General features: G+C 40.9%; 1 protein-coding gene across 4 annotated transcripts in view; it reads left to right on the top strand.

Annotated features, from left to right (window-relative positions):
- The window catches only part of ROBO1 (roundabout guidance receptor 1), a 702920-nt gene that overhangs the window by 596246 nt on the left and 90563 nt on the right, over positions 1 to 16111 (top strand). For all 4 annotated transcript variants that reach the window (XM_080587354.1, XM_080587355.1, XM_080587357.1 and 1 more), the window contains one exon: positions 14612 to 14732. In XM_080587354.1, the coding sequence (XP_080443480.1) occupies positions 14612 to 14732 (121 nt within the window). The remainder of the gene's footprint in view (positions 1 to 14611; positions 14733 to 16111) is intronic.

Below are 16111 nucleotides of genomic sequence, written 5' to 3'. Positions count from 1 at the left end.
GGACAAGCACTCCTAGCTTTTGTCATCTGCTTTTGAAAAATTTGGTCAGCGTGTTAGGTAGATGACTCCTTTACATGGAAGAGTAGATCTTCTATTCCGTTTGTCATGCTAAATAATTGGCCAAGTAAAAGTACTGTCTTTAAAAGTAAAGTGTTTATTTCAGACTGGACACTTGTGGTTTTGTATCTGTTTTGGAAGCTTAGTAAGGCTGTTTGTGTTTCTAGGGGGAAAAGTTTACTATGGGAATGCAGTTGTAGTTTTTAACTTCCTGTCACTGTCATTTAATAAATAAATAAATAAATAAATAGGTAATTCATACCAAAGGACTGAAATCTGGTCAGGTGAAAATTTTAGTTAATTTTGTCTAAATATCACTTCCTCTTTATTATGCATCTCTATACCTCTCACACAGAAAGCATCACAGTTTCTTACGTATTTTAGGGTAGTACTAATTATAAAAAAAGGCAGGCAAAGCAGCCACAAGAGAAACTGGGGTAATGAAAGTACTGAGTCATTTTACAAGCCCATTCTACCAACAGCAATCTGCCACAAACAGGAAACACTAATTTCCATACAGAACTTGGCCAGTTAGATCTTAGATTACTTTGCTTTGTAAATACAAATGGAAAAAGTTGAGCAGCTGACATTTCCAGTGTCCCAAACAGCTTCTCCCCCCTTCCAACCACTTATACCCTCCCCACCTTTTCCATTGATGTAGTTTACAGTAGTATTTTAACAGCAAACCTTGTGCTGGGAGTTTAAGCACACCATGGCATCTGAGAGGAATAGCAAGAAACTGCTGCAGAGGAAGCAGTTATCCCAGCAGGGCTGCAGAGCCCCCTCAATAGGTTGGGCAGCCACCAGCTGCGAGCAGACGAGAGAGAACTGCAGGCAAGGCAAGGGGAGAGGCACCATTTCCCATGCTTTGGTCTCTCCAGACTCCTTGGCTGTTCACACTATGACCACTGCCATTCTCAACGCTGAACATTAAGCAGGTTGCAGCTCCAAAGGTAAGGGCTGAGGAGGAAGGAGCCGTGTTCTTCCCTGGTTAGCCTACCAGTAGCCCATCAATGAAGAGTCTTGGAGGTAACGGGCTTAAGGGATGGAGATGTGTGAGCACTTGGGAGTGCTATCCCACATGGAGAATTAGAACACTGCACACTTCATTTGGCCTGATTGCAACCTGCACTGGGTTGTTTTAAGAGTAACAGAAACTCCAAGTAGCTCCTGGCTTTGCTAAAGATCAACGTTTTTTGTGCAGTCCCTTGTGGCCACAGAGGACTGAATGCTCTGTGAACTGCCTGAGATCTACAGGTCACTCACTGCCTCTTGAGGCTGTCTGGAGGATCAAATGTTGAGCACGAAGAGAAAATAAAAATAATGACCCTAGGCTGCTGTGTGAGCTGGGGGAACTGGGGGAGTGGATATTCACCTCTCTGTGCATAATTCTCCTTATTCTTTGTAAGTTTAAATTTTAGGAGCTTCCAAGCAGGGGCCTTATACATATCCTTAATGTCTAGTGGCTTTATAGTGTTCTTTTAATAAAAATGAAAGCTACCATCAGATTTGCTTTGGCTGCCTGTAACAACTTTTTTTTTTTTTTTTTTACCTCAGTCCTGTAGCACAAAGCATGTGTGCAGACCACAGAAAATACATGGAAATCTATGATTTATGACTTGCATGTGCTGAGGCTGACAGGAACTGCAGTGATCACTGATGGAAGAGCGAAATGTGGCAGACTATGACTTTTAAGTCTTTCTGAAAAATGAAAGTGTGTGTGTGTTCCTTTTTTTTTTTTTTAAGAGTGTTTCACAAATGATGTGAAATGATGTGAAAGGTTTAATGTTTTCACAACTCTGTATGTGCCACGTTGTCTTAGTATGAAAGTTAGAGCTGAGCTTAGGCTCAGTCAGAGATACACGCAATAGAAACGTAGCCCAGGTTTTTGTGCTTTCTTGAAGCATGATGTAATTTACATGATACATCACCCCGATCTAAAGTTGGAGAATCAGCAAGTTTTTAGTATTTATATTGCAGAACATTGTCTATTTTTTCAAGGTTACATTTTACGAAGTATTTGTGTGTCTGTAGTACTAGACTGGTAAGGCCAACACTTCTTTGGAAGTAAACTTGATTGTAAAGTTTTGAAAGGCAATGTGTTGAATGAGACATCAAATCTGTCTCAAAATTCGAAACTGTCAAAATATCAATTTGGAAGTGTATAAAAGGACTCGTTGCATTTTTGCATCCATGACAGCTTTTTCTTTGATTAGTTTGGTTCTCCGTTTGTATTCTGTACCATAAAGGGCTCAGGTTTTACCCCCCACAAGGAAGGAAGAAATTCCTTCTTCCCTTGGGAAGCTACTGAGCTGGCTTCAGGGAAGAAAGCTTTCACAGACAATCGAGTGTAGGAAGTGAAACAGTCACAGGAAGGATCAAGGAACCTGTAACTCATATCCCCTTCAGTCAGGAGCCAGCGGTGGGCAGTCTCAGAGGGGATGTAAAGAGGGAATCTGTGCCAAATCTACTGCAACTCAGAAGGTCACTGAATGACTGAAGCCAAAGCTGGAAATAATGACCCGCTGCACAGGCCCATGCCAATAGGAAAAATAAATGAATAATTTCTTTTTATTTCTGTCCTCTCTCCTCAAACTGAGGTGGTTTTGTTGATGCTCTTTCAGAATTGTACTTCTAAGTCTAGTAAAATGTTCCCTTTCCTTTTTAAAACCTTTCAGTTTCTTGTAGGAGCTCATTGTAGAAGGCCTATAAAATTCTACTTCAAAGCTCTTGATATCTTGAGTCCTGTCACAACAGTTCCCTTTAGAAGACCCTACATAAGGACCTTGGTAAATCATTTATTGTGACACTGTGGCAGTGAGAGATCTGCGCTCTGAGAAATGTCTTTTGTCAGATTACAAGTCTCAGTGAAGTTATGCCTAGCAATACTTCTAAGCCGTGAAGTTGAAAATGAGAATTCTGCTGTTGGAGACTTGTATCCTGCACAAGTCCTCTTTTCTGAGGGGACAGCAGGAAATTTCTTATCAAGTAAATACACATGATACTGAGTTGTCTTAGATCCATGTAATTGTCCTGCCCATGTAACTTCAAATTTAGAAAAGTAAGAAGACACTGGTCCATTAGGAAACTGACAATTAGGAAACTAAACCCCCTTGAAATCAGCAGCAGTCCATATTCTTCTGAATTTGTATTGCACTCCTCCTCCCCAGTAATGCCTGCACAGCTGAGGTGTATTCTGCAGCAGGCTAAGTCACTGGATCTGGTCACCTAAATGGTCCCTCGTACTCTCTGGAGAGATTATCTGAATCTGCACTTGCTTTCATTCTTGTGAACTTTTTGATACATCCCTAAAGAGTGGCCTTGCATCTGTCTTTTGCAATGTAGACATGCTTAGTGGAAAATGGGCTGCAAAATACCTCTGCAGATTTGGGCTATATTGTTTCTTTTGTGGTTACCAGATAGAAATTCTTTGTATGTCTTCAAATTTGTGGTTTGTTTGGATTATTTTCCCATATTACATTTGTGATGACTTAGGTAACATAATTAAACACTGAGAGATTTTGTGTGGCAAGTTAGACCCAGTTAGCCTGAGATTTTATCCTCGGAGGTGTGCAAATAACACACTGGTGGCAATGCTTAAAAAATTCTTGTGTAACAGACATTTCAAATTGTTTGGCTGAAGGGGAGAGAAATGAAGACACACCAGACAGTGAAATCAATTCAAGTTTACTTTTGTTTCTGATTCCTAACACTGACTGCCATGAAAGCTACCATATACATGAACCAGTTCATCTAGGGAGATTCACATACCAGGATAAATATGGTTTTGCAGAAATGTCTTAGTTGTCCATACAGACACATGGTTCCTATCTGGGTCAATAATATTTGGGCTCAGTCGGGCTTTCTGTGTTGCAGAAAGATTGGTTCATTCCATAGCGTTTTTACTGGCCTGTAGGATTTCCTTATGTGTTGTTCATTATTTTAGTATATTGTCTGTACTCGGTAAAGAGTATTGTGAAAAACAGTTTCTGAGGCAAGGATTTGATATTTTTTTTTTATTTTTTTTCCCCCCAGATCTCAGATGAGTGGATTTAAGGCCATGAGGGTAGCTGTAACATGCCTTTGTTGTGGGAGGATTTTAATATTGGTTTATAATAACAGAGGAAGTATAGCATAATAAATGTTTTGTACTGTAACTGTGAAAACGTTTCAGGAAAGTGTTTTATTGGTTCAAATATTTTCATATAAACATAGCTGTCTGTTCAGAAATTAGGTCTGATTAATGTGAGCCAATATGGCCTATTTTGAATAAAATCTTTGAATAAATCTTTGTAGAAAGTGAGATTGAGATGGCTGCAGTTTTAAAGGTCTGAAAATTGTATATGCTGAGATAAGGATTTTTCTCTCCTGAAGTTGACTTATGATATTCTGCATATACCTTGGCTGCTTTCACTGTGTTGTTAATTGTGGGAAGTATCAAACACATTATGGTAATTCTGATATTTGGTGTCTTGTGATAATACCAAGTACTGAACAACCTTCAGTTCCCTCTGAAGTCACCAAACAATTCGGGACACAGATAAACCTTAACTCTTTGTAGATACTGATCTTATGGATACAGTCATTAGTAACGAGACCATAAAAGAAACGAAGGCTGTCTCATGAGCAGAACTGAAACCGATTCTGACTCTCCAGATATGCTAGCCAAATTTTTAGGGGTGCCAGAAGGAGCAGCTTTAATCTGTTGTCATTTTATCTACCTTAAACATTCTTTGTTTTTAAGTAAATCTTTCTTCGCATGTATTTTGCACCATTCATTATAAATGCTGCTTTCAGACCTGTCACCACTGCGAGACTACTTTGTTGGTCTTTATGGTAGTGCGAAACAATTGACTTGCATTTTGCCATGGCAGATTTATGGCACAGAAGGGCCAGATGAAAGTATTTTTTAAACTTCTTTCAAGTAGTATTTTGTATGTGTTTGATGTGGAGAAGGCAGCACATATCTTCCTGGGGTCTGAGAGAATGGAACAGAAGTAGGAAAGACTTGTTTGAACTTTGAAGTTGACTAAGAGCATTGTCAAACATGTTTTAATGTCAAGTGTCCTGCAATGATACTGAAGCATATTATAATAGGTAGGGAAGGATATATGGGATTCACAAGGCTTGTAACAAGATACACATTTTTAAACAAAAATATAAGGTAGGTATTCATTTATCCTTTTTTTATTCAACTGCTCATTTACAATTTCAAAACTGTCTTCTATTGCTTCTATTCCATGCCTCACAGTCTATGATGCAATGACAAGTAATAAAATGGATATACTAATCTATTTGGGAATGCTAGACCACATAGACAAGACAGTGCAAACTCTGTGTTTTGTAAATAAGAAATAAAAGCTCCATTTTACTTTTATATATCATTGGTGACACTGTTAATTACAACTGCTTATACTCACCTTGTTCTTCAGTCATCGTATTGTCATTTATAATTAGATGGTACACTGTTAAAGTATAGACCATGTCTGACAGGTTAATATCACATGCCCATCACATTTCATTCTAAATAAAATGTGATGTTCAGCTTTACTACAGAAGACTGAAATATATGAAATTTGTGACATTACATATGCAGAAACCCTGGTTATACAAACAGGTCAGTGTTTCACTCTGTAGTCTAAATTTCATTTTCTTAAGGATTTAGGTTTGCTTTAGAGTTATTTTGCAACAGAGCACATTTCATTTATTAAATGGAATGAAAACAGGAGCTAAAGGAAAGTAAAAGAAAATATGCCAGTCATCTTCATATTTGGACTTGCCAAGCATTTCTCATATGGCTTCTTTCTTTCTCATATTACATAGCACATTGCTGTGAAAAGTAAATGAATCACCCACATGAAAAAAAAATATTTCTTAATACAGGCAGATGGGTATGCATCTATACATACAGAAATTTACATACGCATACACAAACACAGGTATATAAAATATGGTCTTAGGATAAGAATATATGTGTATAGCTATTCTGAATATGGTGGTATGTTGTAGAACTCTTGTGTAAGTTTTGTGTGGATTTGATTTATTGGCTGACCAAGCTGATTAATTATTTGTATGTGATTTTTTTTGCTCCTGGGTGGTCATAATTTACAATTCTGGACCTAGTTAACTGTGTAGGTGCCTAGGGTTTTCTGTATCAACATCTCTAACTATTGTTTAAAGAAATAAATGAAGTGGACTTGCTGGAATGAACAATTTACTCATGAGGAGCAAAATATGGTCAGGCACACAGGTCATAGAAAATAGCTTTCAATATGTCTTTTTAAATCACGATACTATCATATATTGTGTTACAGACAACCAAAGATCATCTGTAAACTGCTGATCACAATTTTTTTTCCCCATCAGTATTCAGTACTATTTTCATATCCCCTACTTGCATAACCCTGATAAATTTGTTGGTAGGCAGAGAACAGAACAAAATCCTGAGGAGACATTAAAAGTCAGAAAGTGCCATGACATCATTTCTGTATAAATGAAACATGATACTTGCTTCCATCTTTTTCAAAACTGAACTTAAAGCTTTGGCAGTTAGCAAAGCAATTCTTTTCCCATGATGTGCAATACCTACTAGAATAGTGTAATAAAATTGTTTGGTATATCTTGTTCACTATGAAAAAAAAAAAAAAACCTTCTCTTTGTGTTTAGTATGATAACAACTCTTCTGGGGCTTGGGATGAAACGTTACACTGCCTGTCATTTTTTTCAAACCAGTATATCGTGACTACTTTGAAGCTGGTGTATTCTGAGGCAGGGGTACAAATGTGAGAAGAAGAGCTGAAGCACTCGAAGTAAAACCCCTGGTTAACTGTTACGTGTCCACTGACTAGGACCAGCTCTAATGTGGCATGATTTCAGATAATACCCTCAAATGTGATTTGGCTCTTTACTGCTCTAAACTCCAGATATGAACTTACAGCTTAGTAAGACAAAGAAATGTAGCAGTGATTCTTTATGTGGTCATACCAAAATGCACGTGCATGTATCCCATTCTGTACTTTGTTAGTTAAAGCCACTGGTTCATAGTCCATAGGTATTCGCAGGATTTTGTAGAATCAAAGAATCATAGAATATCCCGAGTTGGAAGGGACCCATAAGGATCAAGTCCAGCTCCTGGCACTGCACAGGTCTGCCCAAAAGTTTAGACCACGTGACTAAGTGCACAGTCCAATGTCTTCTTAAGTTCAGACAGGCTTGGTGCAGTGACTACTTCACTGGGGAGCCTGTTCCAGTGTGCGACCACCCTCTCGGTGAAGAACCTCTTCCTGATGTCTAGCCTAAACTTCCCCAGCCTCAGCTTGATGCCGTTCCTGTGGGTCCTGTCACTGGTGTGATAATGGAGAATAGGTCACCTACCTCTCCACTCCCCCTTGTGAGGAAGTTGTAGACTGCGATGAGGTCCCCCCTCAGCCTCCTCTTCTCCAGGCTGAACAGGCCAAGTGACCTCAGCCGCTCCTCATATGTCTTCCCCTCTAGGCCCTTCACCGTCTTCGTTGCCCTCCTCTGGACACTCTCCAACAGTTCAATGTCCTTTTTGTACTGTGGTGCCCAGAACTGCACACAGTACTCGAGGTGAGGCCGCACCAGCACAGAGTAGAGCGGGACAATCACTTCCCTCGACCGACTAGCAATGCTGTGCTTGATGTATCCCAGGATACGGTTGGCCCTCCTGGCTGCCAGGGCACACTGCTGGCTCATATTCAACTTGCTGTCAACCACAGCCCCCAGATCCCTCTCTGCGGGGCTGCTCTCCAGCATCTCGTTGCCCAGTCTGTACATACAGCCAGGGTTGCCCCGTCCCAGGTGCAGGACCCGGCACTTGCTTTTGTTAAACTTCATGTGGTTGGTGATCGCCCAGCTCTCCAATCTGTCCAGGTCTCTCTGCAAGGCCTTTCCATCCTCATCCGAGTCCACAACTCCTCCAAGTTTGGTGTCATCGGCAAATTTGCTCAAAACACCTCCTAGTCCTACATCCAAATCATTTATAAAAACATTAAAGAGGACTGGCCCTAAAATGGAGCCTTGAGGGACCCCACTAGTGACCATCCGCCAGCCAGATGTGGCCCCATTTGCCACAACCCTTTGAGCCTTGCCCATCAGCCAATTGCTCACCCATCGCATGATGTTTTTGTTTAGCTGTATGCTGGACATTTTGTCCAGTAGGATCCTATGGGAAACCGTGTCAAAAGCTTTGCTGAAGTCCAAAAAGATCACATCAACTGTTTTCCCTTGATCGACTAGATGGGTGATCTTATCATAAAAAGAAATCAAATTTGTTAGGCAGGACCTACCCCTCATGAACCCATGTTGGCTGGGACCAGTGACTGCACTGTCCCCCAGGTGCGCTTCAATAACTTCAAGGATCATCCTCTCCATAATTTTACCAGGCACTGACGTGAGACTGACAGGCCTGTAATTGCTAGGGTCTTCTTTCTTACCCTTCTTGAAAATTGGCACATTTGTCAGCTTCCAGTCCAATGGGACCTTTCCAGATTCCCAGGATCATTGAAAAATAGTTGAGAGAGGTCCCACGATGATGTCAGCCAGCTCTTTAAGCACCCTGGGATGAATCCCATCCAGACCCATGGACTTGTATGGATCCAGGTGGAGCAGCAAATCCCGCACACGTTCAGGGTCGGTTGGGAGTTTGTCATTCCCACCGTCATGGTCCTCCAGCTCAGGGTGCCCTGGGTGCCGAAGCCCATCATCAGTGTTGAAGACAGAGCCAAAGAAGGCGTTAAACGTCTCTGCTTTGCCTATGTCATTATCTGTGAGGAGACCTTCCCCATCTAGTAGCGGACCTCTGTTTTCTTTGGTTCTCCTTTTTCTGTTCACATATCTAAAAAGAACTTTTTTATTGTCTCCCACAGACATAGCCAGCTTCAACTGTAGTTGGGCTTTGGCCACACGAATTTTCTCCCTACAAACACAAACAGCATCCCTGTATTCCTTCCTCATCGCCTGACCCTCCTTCCAGCAGCCGTACACTTTCTTTTTTCGCCTAAGCTCCAGTAGAAGATCCCTGGTCAGCCAGGCTGGCCTTCTGTTCCGCTTGCCTGACTTCCGATATTTTGGAATCGCCTGATCTTGTGCTTTTAGGAGGCAGTGCTTAAAGACTGACCAGCACTGGTGGACGCCAATGCTTTCAAAAGCAGTTTCCCAGGGGACCTTGTTGAAGAGTTCCCTGAGCAGCCTAAAGTCTGCTTTCCCCATATCCAGGGCTGAAGTTTTGGTGGCAGTTTTCCTTCTGTCACCATAAATTCTAAACTCAACCACTTCATGGTCACTATGACCGAGACAGCCGCCAATTGCCACGTCTCCCACAAGACCCTCTCTGTTCTCCAGCAACAGATCTAGGAGGGCACCTTTCCTAGTTGGCTCTCTTAGCACCTGCACCAAGAAGTTATCATCTAGGTGCTTTATGAACCTCCTGGACTTGCTCGTGTCAGCCGTGTGGCGATCCCAGTTGACGTCTGGCAAGTTGAAATCCCCCATAAGGACAAGGGGAGTTGATCTGGAGGCATCTCTTAGTTCTGCAAAGAATAATTCATTGGCGTTGTCATCCTGGCCAGGTGGTCTGTAATAGACTCCCACAACGACATCCCCTTTATTTGTTCGTCCCTTAATCCTTACCCAGAGGCTCTCAACTTTGCCATCACCAACTTGAAGTTCCACACAGTCCAGCCCATGCTTCACATACATTGCCACCCCGCCACCTCGCCTACCCTGCCTGTCCCTCTTGAAGAGCCTGTAACCATCCATTGCAACACACCAGCCACAGGACCCATCCCACCAGGTTTCGCTTATGCCAATGATGTCGTAGCTGCGGGACTGGGCCAAGACTTCTAGCTTATCCATTTTATTCCTCATACTGCATGCGTTTGTGTAGAAGCACTTCAAATGCACCTCCCTACATGCAGCACCTTGTGGAGCTGACCGAAGGACCTCACTAGGACACAGTCCCTCTGATTCTAGCACACCATCCCTTAGCTCATCACCAGCATGCCTGGTTTTATCCCCTTCCCCCTTCGACTCTAGTTTAAAGCCCTATCTATCAGCCCTGCCAACTCCTGAGCAAAAATCCTCACCTCTCTCTGAGAGAGGTGCATCCCATCTGGTGCCAGCAGGCCCGGTGTCGTGTAGAACTTCCCGTGATTGAAAAACCTGAAATTCTGGCGGTTGCACCAGTCCCGAAGCCAAGTGTTAATGTGATGAGTCTGCTTGTTAGCATCGATCCCCCCTATTGGAAGGACAGAGTCAGACACAACCTGTGCCCCTGATCCTTTAAGTAGTCGCCCTAAAGTCCCTTTTGATCACTCTCGGACTTCTCGTTGCTACCTCGTCATTACCAGCCTGAAAGACCAGTAGCGGGTAGTAGTTGGTGGTCCGTACCAGGCGCTTGACTTTCCTAGCGAAGTCTCTCACCCGAGCCCCAGGGAGGCAACAGACTTCCCTGTGGGTTGGGTCTGGTCGGCATATTGGGCCCTCTGTCCCTTTCAAAAGGGAGTCCCCCATGACAATAACCCTTCTTTCTTTTTTGACAGTTGATGTAGCAATGCGGGGAATAGGTTGCCTTGCCTTAGGCATCCTCTCCAACTGGGACGGGCTTTCGTCTACTTCATTGTTCTGATTGTCATGTTCTAGACCCTCATACCTGTTATATAAGGGTAGATGTGAAGGTGAGGTGGTCAGGGACAGGGCTCGCCTACTACACCGAACAGGAACCTGCCTCCATTCCACCCCCTTGGCCTAGGTCTCCTCCTACTGCCTGGTGGGATGAGGGAGCTTTTGTCTTCTGCGTAGCAGGAGACATTTGTGCTATGGCAGGCTTGTGAGTCTGTCTCAGAGAGGGTAGAGTACACCTCCACCAGTCAATTTCCCTCTCTGACTCCCTGATGCTCCTGAGCCTGCTCACCTCCTCCCAAAGCTCCGCTACCTGTTTGAGCAGCTCTTCAATCTGGGCACACCTCCCACAGGCATACCCCTCACTGCTGCTGTCGGATACCGACAGAAGATTTGGGCACACCCTGCAGCCCAAGACCTGGATGGCTGCGTGTTTCCCCTAGAATGCTTCTGCCCAACTGCTTATCCAATTCTCTAAGCTTGTCTTCATACAAGAGGTGCTCCAGGAGTCTGATCATCCGCGTGGCCCTCCTCTGGACACGCTCTGCCAAGTCCATGTCCTCTTTATGTTGGAGGCCCCAGAGCTAAATGCAGTACTGAAGGTGCTCTTTCCTATTTAGAGAAACAGTGGCAAACATTGCATGTACAAAACACAGGTTTATCATAGCTACGGATTTGGTTTGCAATGTCTTGTTAATAAATAGAAGGTCTTGATCAATCTTATTCAGATGGTGGGTACCTAATTGTTAAAACTCAATGTAAAACTTGGGTACTGAACCAGCAGAGGAAGTATATTATTCTAGCCATCTGTGAATACTTAGTTGCAGACATAATTAATTCCACATGCCCAATATTTTATCATAATTGTGTAAGTTATCCTATTTTTATGTTTTATATACCCACATAGCCTTCACTGTGGCTAAAGTTCTGAACATTTATTCTACTTTAAGAAAAAAATCAACAAAGGAAAAAAAATAGACAAAAAAAATCTAAACGCATTCAGAATTTCCATCTTGGAACCATAGCTACTTTCCATAGGCATGCCATGTGTTTGAAAGTCTGCCTCAAAGTCCATGATACTAGAGAGAGTGAGTTCATAGGTTTATGCAAGACACGAGGGAGTGTTTCCTCTGCATCTCCTTTCTTACGTAAATCTCAACTTGGAAGATTAGCAGCTTTCAGTGATTGTTAACTGTTCAAATCTTTCTGCTTTAATGCTTTTCTCTGTCTGTGGTTTGAAGAGAGGCCGTTCGTGATTCCTAGAAGGAATTCCTAGAATAGCTCTTGCTAGAGGTTACAGTTTTCACAAAACATGCAGTTGTGCCATATTGTAAAGACTTTGGAAGGGATTTTCATAAATGCCAAAGTCACAGAGGAGCACAAGTACTACTGAATGTCAGTGGGACTTCAGTTCCTGAGACATGTATGAAAATCACAGCTTTCAGTTTACATAGGTTTGAAATCATTAGGAGCTTCAGTAGATTCTTGTGGTGTGTAAATACATTTCTTTAAATCCAGTGCATTCAATACTGATGTACATGAAAATAATGTATTTCTGCATAGATATCTGAATATATAAGTACTTCAAAATGAATATGGAAATCTTTCTGAATCACTTTTTAAAACCCTTGCTATAGATTAGTTGGAAACTAACAGCATTCTGTGATTTAGGGAAATGTATAATAGGAATAAATATAGAGAGATTTTTAGCTATATGTTACAGTCTCTTCTTCTGCTTACTGTTTCAGGTGGTCAACAATCTAAAAGTGCACTCAGACTCTTGAAAAAATGTATAGTTGCAGGTCACCTTATTTTTTTCATTCTTCATGCTTGAAATCCCCATTGAAATTTCAGCATTACTAGATTGCTGGATGATAAAGGCCGTATCTTTTCTGTTCTCAAACAATGAGTGCCAAAGGCAAAAGAATGAAATTTGTATGCTACACTGTCTACGTTACATGTGCATGTTCATTTATCTCAATAACTGACTGTCATCGTTGTGTGTGTACATCTTACAATGATAATAAGAGACCAATACTACTCAAGATGTCAAATTTTCAGGGATAGATTTCTAGCTGCAGGCAACTTGAGCAAAATACCTCAGATTGAGAACACTCTCCTTCTTGTCACTGACCACATTAGACCCTTTTATGTAGTTTCATCTTTGGTTTTTATTTGTTGTTTTCTTCCATCCGTGCCTTGAACTTCAGTGTTTTTCATATGTGATGTGAGTCATAAGTGTGTGTTCAACAAAAAATGTAATTAAATAATGTATTAATATATTAAAGTAAACAAGGTATGTATTCAGTTGCCTACACAAATTTTGTTGCATTTTGGTGAACAATTAAACTTCTTTAGCTGTTTTGCAAATCAAATAGGAGTAGTATTTTTAAAGGGATATCAGATATTTCTGTGTACTTCTAATGTATATTTTAAAATATATAAATTTTGAATCACAAAGGGGATATATGTTTTCTTGATTTGGGTGCTACTGAAATTCTGTTACCTTCCAACAACTGAATACAAAATTAAGAGCAGATTATTCATTTCCCAATAAGGGTTTAAATTGCTTCTGCCCAACTGCTTATCAGCCTTAAAAATTACTTAATCAAAGGTAAATAACTTTATAAAGATTAAGATCTCTCTTTTATTTTTATTTCTAAAGGAAACAAATAATAATAATAATAATCATGTATAGTAACAAGCATCCTACCAACAGTAGGATAATATAGAATCATAGTATGGTTTGGGCTGGAAGAGACCTTAAAGATAACCTTGTTCCAACCCCCCTGCCATGGGAAGGGACACCTCCCACTAGAACAGGTTGCCCAGGGCCTCATCCAACCTGGCTTTGAATACTTCAGGGATGGGGCATCAACAGCTTCCCTGGGCAGCCTGTTCCACTGCCTCACCACTATCGTAGTAAAGAATTTCTTCTTAATGTCTAATCTAAATCTACCCTCTTTTAGTTTAAAAATATTACTTCTTGTCCTATTGCTATATTTCTTGGTAAAGAGTATATTGGGCCCCAGCTTTCCTGTAGGCCCCGTTTAAGTACTGAAAAGCAGCTATAAGGTCTGTCGGAGCCTTCTCTTCTCTAGGCTTAACAACCCCAACTCCCTCAGCCTGTCTTCATAGCTCCAGCTTTCTGATCATCTTCGTGGCCATCCTCTAGACCTCCTGTAACGGGTCAATGTGTTATGTTGGGGGGTGGGTTTCATGAGAGTAGAGTGGAGGCAGAAAATCACCGCCCTCGACCTGCTGGCCACAATTCTTTTGATGCAGACCAGGATACAGTTGGCATATTGGGCTGCAAGCATCCATTGCTGGCTCATGTTGAGTTTCTCTTTAACCAACACCCCAAGTCTTTCTTGGCAGGTCTGCTGTCAATCCACTTATTGTCCAGCCTGTGTTTGTGTTTGGAATTGCTCCAGCCCAGGTGCAAGACCTTGGCCTTATTGAACTTCATGAGGTTTTCTGGCAAGAAAAAGTAATTGTTACACTTGACACTTGATGTGAAAATGGGATTTATGTCTAATGCTAATTTTTGCTCTTCACCTATGTCAAACTATAATAGTGCATAGAAAGGAACTGTAGCATTTTCTGCCAATGAGTATTAAACAGACCATTAAATAACTAGTATTGCATTACACAGAATGAATAAAAGAGCAATAGAGGTCCAAATTTGAGAGATTTCAAACTACAGTTGTAAAACTAAGAGGCAAGCCTTTTTTTTTGTAAGAAGAGGAAACTAAGCTAGTAGTTAGTTTTACTTTTTCAATGTTTTGTATGATTTGGAAAATCACTGCTAGCTTTTTTTTTAATCAGCAACAAAACACTTTTCAAGTTAATAAATATTATTAAGTCATTAGTTTCTGTTAAAGTATTTTTTGTTATCCTTGATTTGTCCTAGATCAGAGGAGGAAAGCTTATGATCACATACACAAGAAAGAATGATGCTGGCAAGTATGTTTGTGTTGGAACAAATATGGTTGGAGAACGTGAAAGCGAAGTTGCAGAGCTCACTGTTCTAGGTAAGAACTCTCCTTTAAGACTGTGTTAATGAAAATGTCCATGAATATGAAAATGTCCAACTTTGTTATTCCTAGGAAGCCTTTAATTAAAGGTCATTGTCAGGTATTTGCTTTTCGGTGTTTATTTTGAAAATGTTTTTTGTCACATTAGCATTCTAGCAAATGGGTGGCAATTAGAATTAGAGAATAAATTAGATTGCAAAAGACCTTTAAGATCACCAAGTCAAACCGTGAGTTAATGGCTTTGCAATCTAGCTTTGTTGTTACTATAGAAGACACTTTCATACTTCGTTTTCAAACTGAAAATAGTTCCAATGTCCACTGACTGGGTCAGTACGATGAAACAATACCAAAACAAAAAGTGACATCGCTAAGAAGAGGCTATATTTTTCTTTCTTTTAGAAGCAAATCACAATTATTCTATACTTCTATTACAAATAATTATTGTTTTGTTTATTATGCATGCTGAGTGTTGTAAAGATGCAACAGGTCTACTTGTTCAAACGATCATATGGTAGTTCCTTCAAGCATTAAAAAATATTTTCATTTAAGATAACTGATCTTAGGTGAAAATTGGATTTTTTTGTTGCTATGGCAGAAAAGAAACTGTAACTCCAGTGTAATCTCGGACTATCTTCAGCATGTGAGAGTTAGTTGCCTTATCCCTGTAGATGCAGCTTTGGTAGTTTTCATTCAAAATGTGTTATATGTTACTTGGAAGTAGGGAAAGCTTGAGATATCTATTGCTTCTGAAGGAGAAATTAAGCTGTTTTATCATGACTGCATGAGAATATCCAAGCCATGAGTTCAGAACTGTGTTGTTTCCATCACAGTGCTGCTGCAGTAATCCTGGTTCTTGCCTTTTTTTTTTTTTTTTATAACCAAAATCATTAGATTGGAAAAGGCCTTTAAGATCAAGTTTAACCATCTACTTAACATTACAAGTTCCATGTTCCTAAATGCCACATCCATACGTCTCTTAAATATCTCTAGGGATGGCAACTTCATCCCTGGTCAGCTTGTTCCAGTGCCTAACCACCCTTTCCATAAAAAACATTCTTCTTGATATCCAGTCTAAACTTCCCGTAGTGCAATTTGAGGCTATTTCCTCATGTCCTATCACTTGCTTCTGAGAAAAGAGACTGACACCCTCCTTGCTGCAACTTCCTCTCAGGTAGTTATAGAGAGAGTGATGAGATCTCCCCTCAGCCTCCTCTTCTCCAGACTAAACAACCCCAGTTTCCTTAGCCACTCCCTGTAAGTCTTGTTTTCTAGTTGCTTCCCCAGCTTTGTTGCTCTTCTCTGCACACATTCAAGCCACTCGATATCTTTCTAGTAGTGAGGGGCCCAAAACTGACAGGACATTTGAGGTGCAAGCT

Source organism: Anser brachyrhynchus (genome assembly GCF_964034855.1).
Source record: "Anser brachyrhynchus genome assembly, chromosome: 1".
Classification (NCBI taxonomy): Eukaryota; Metazoa; Chordata; class Aves; order Anseriformes; family Anatidae; genus Anser; species Anser brachyrhynchus.
The sequence above is the reverse complement of the archived record's forward strand: the minus strand, read 5'-3'. Positions and strand labels throughout refer to the sequence as shown.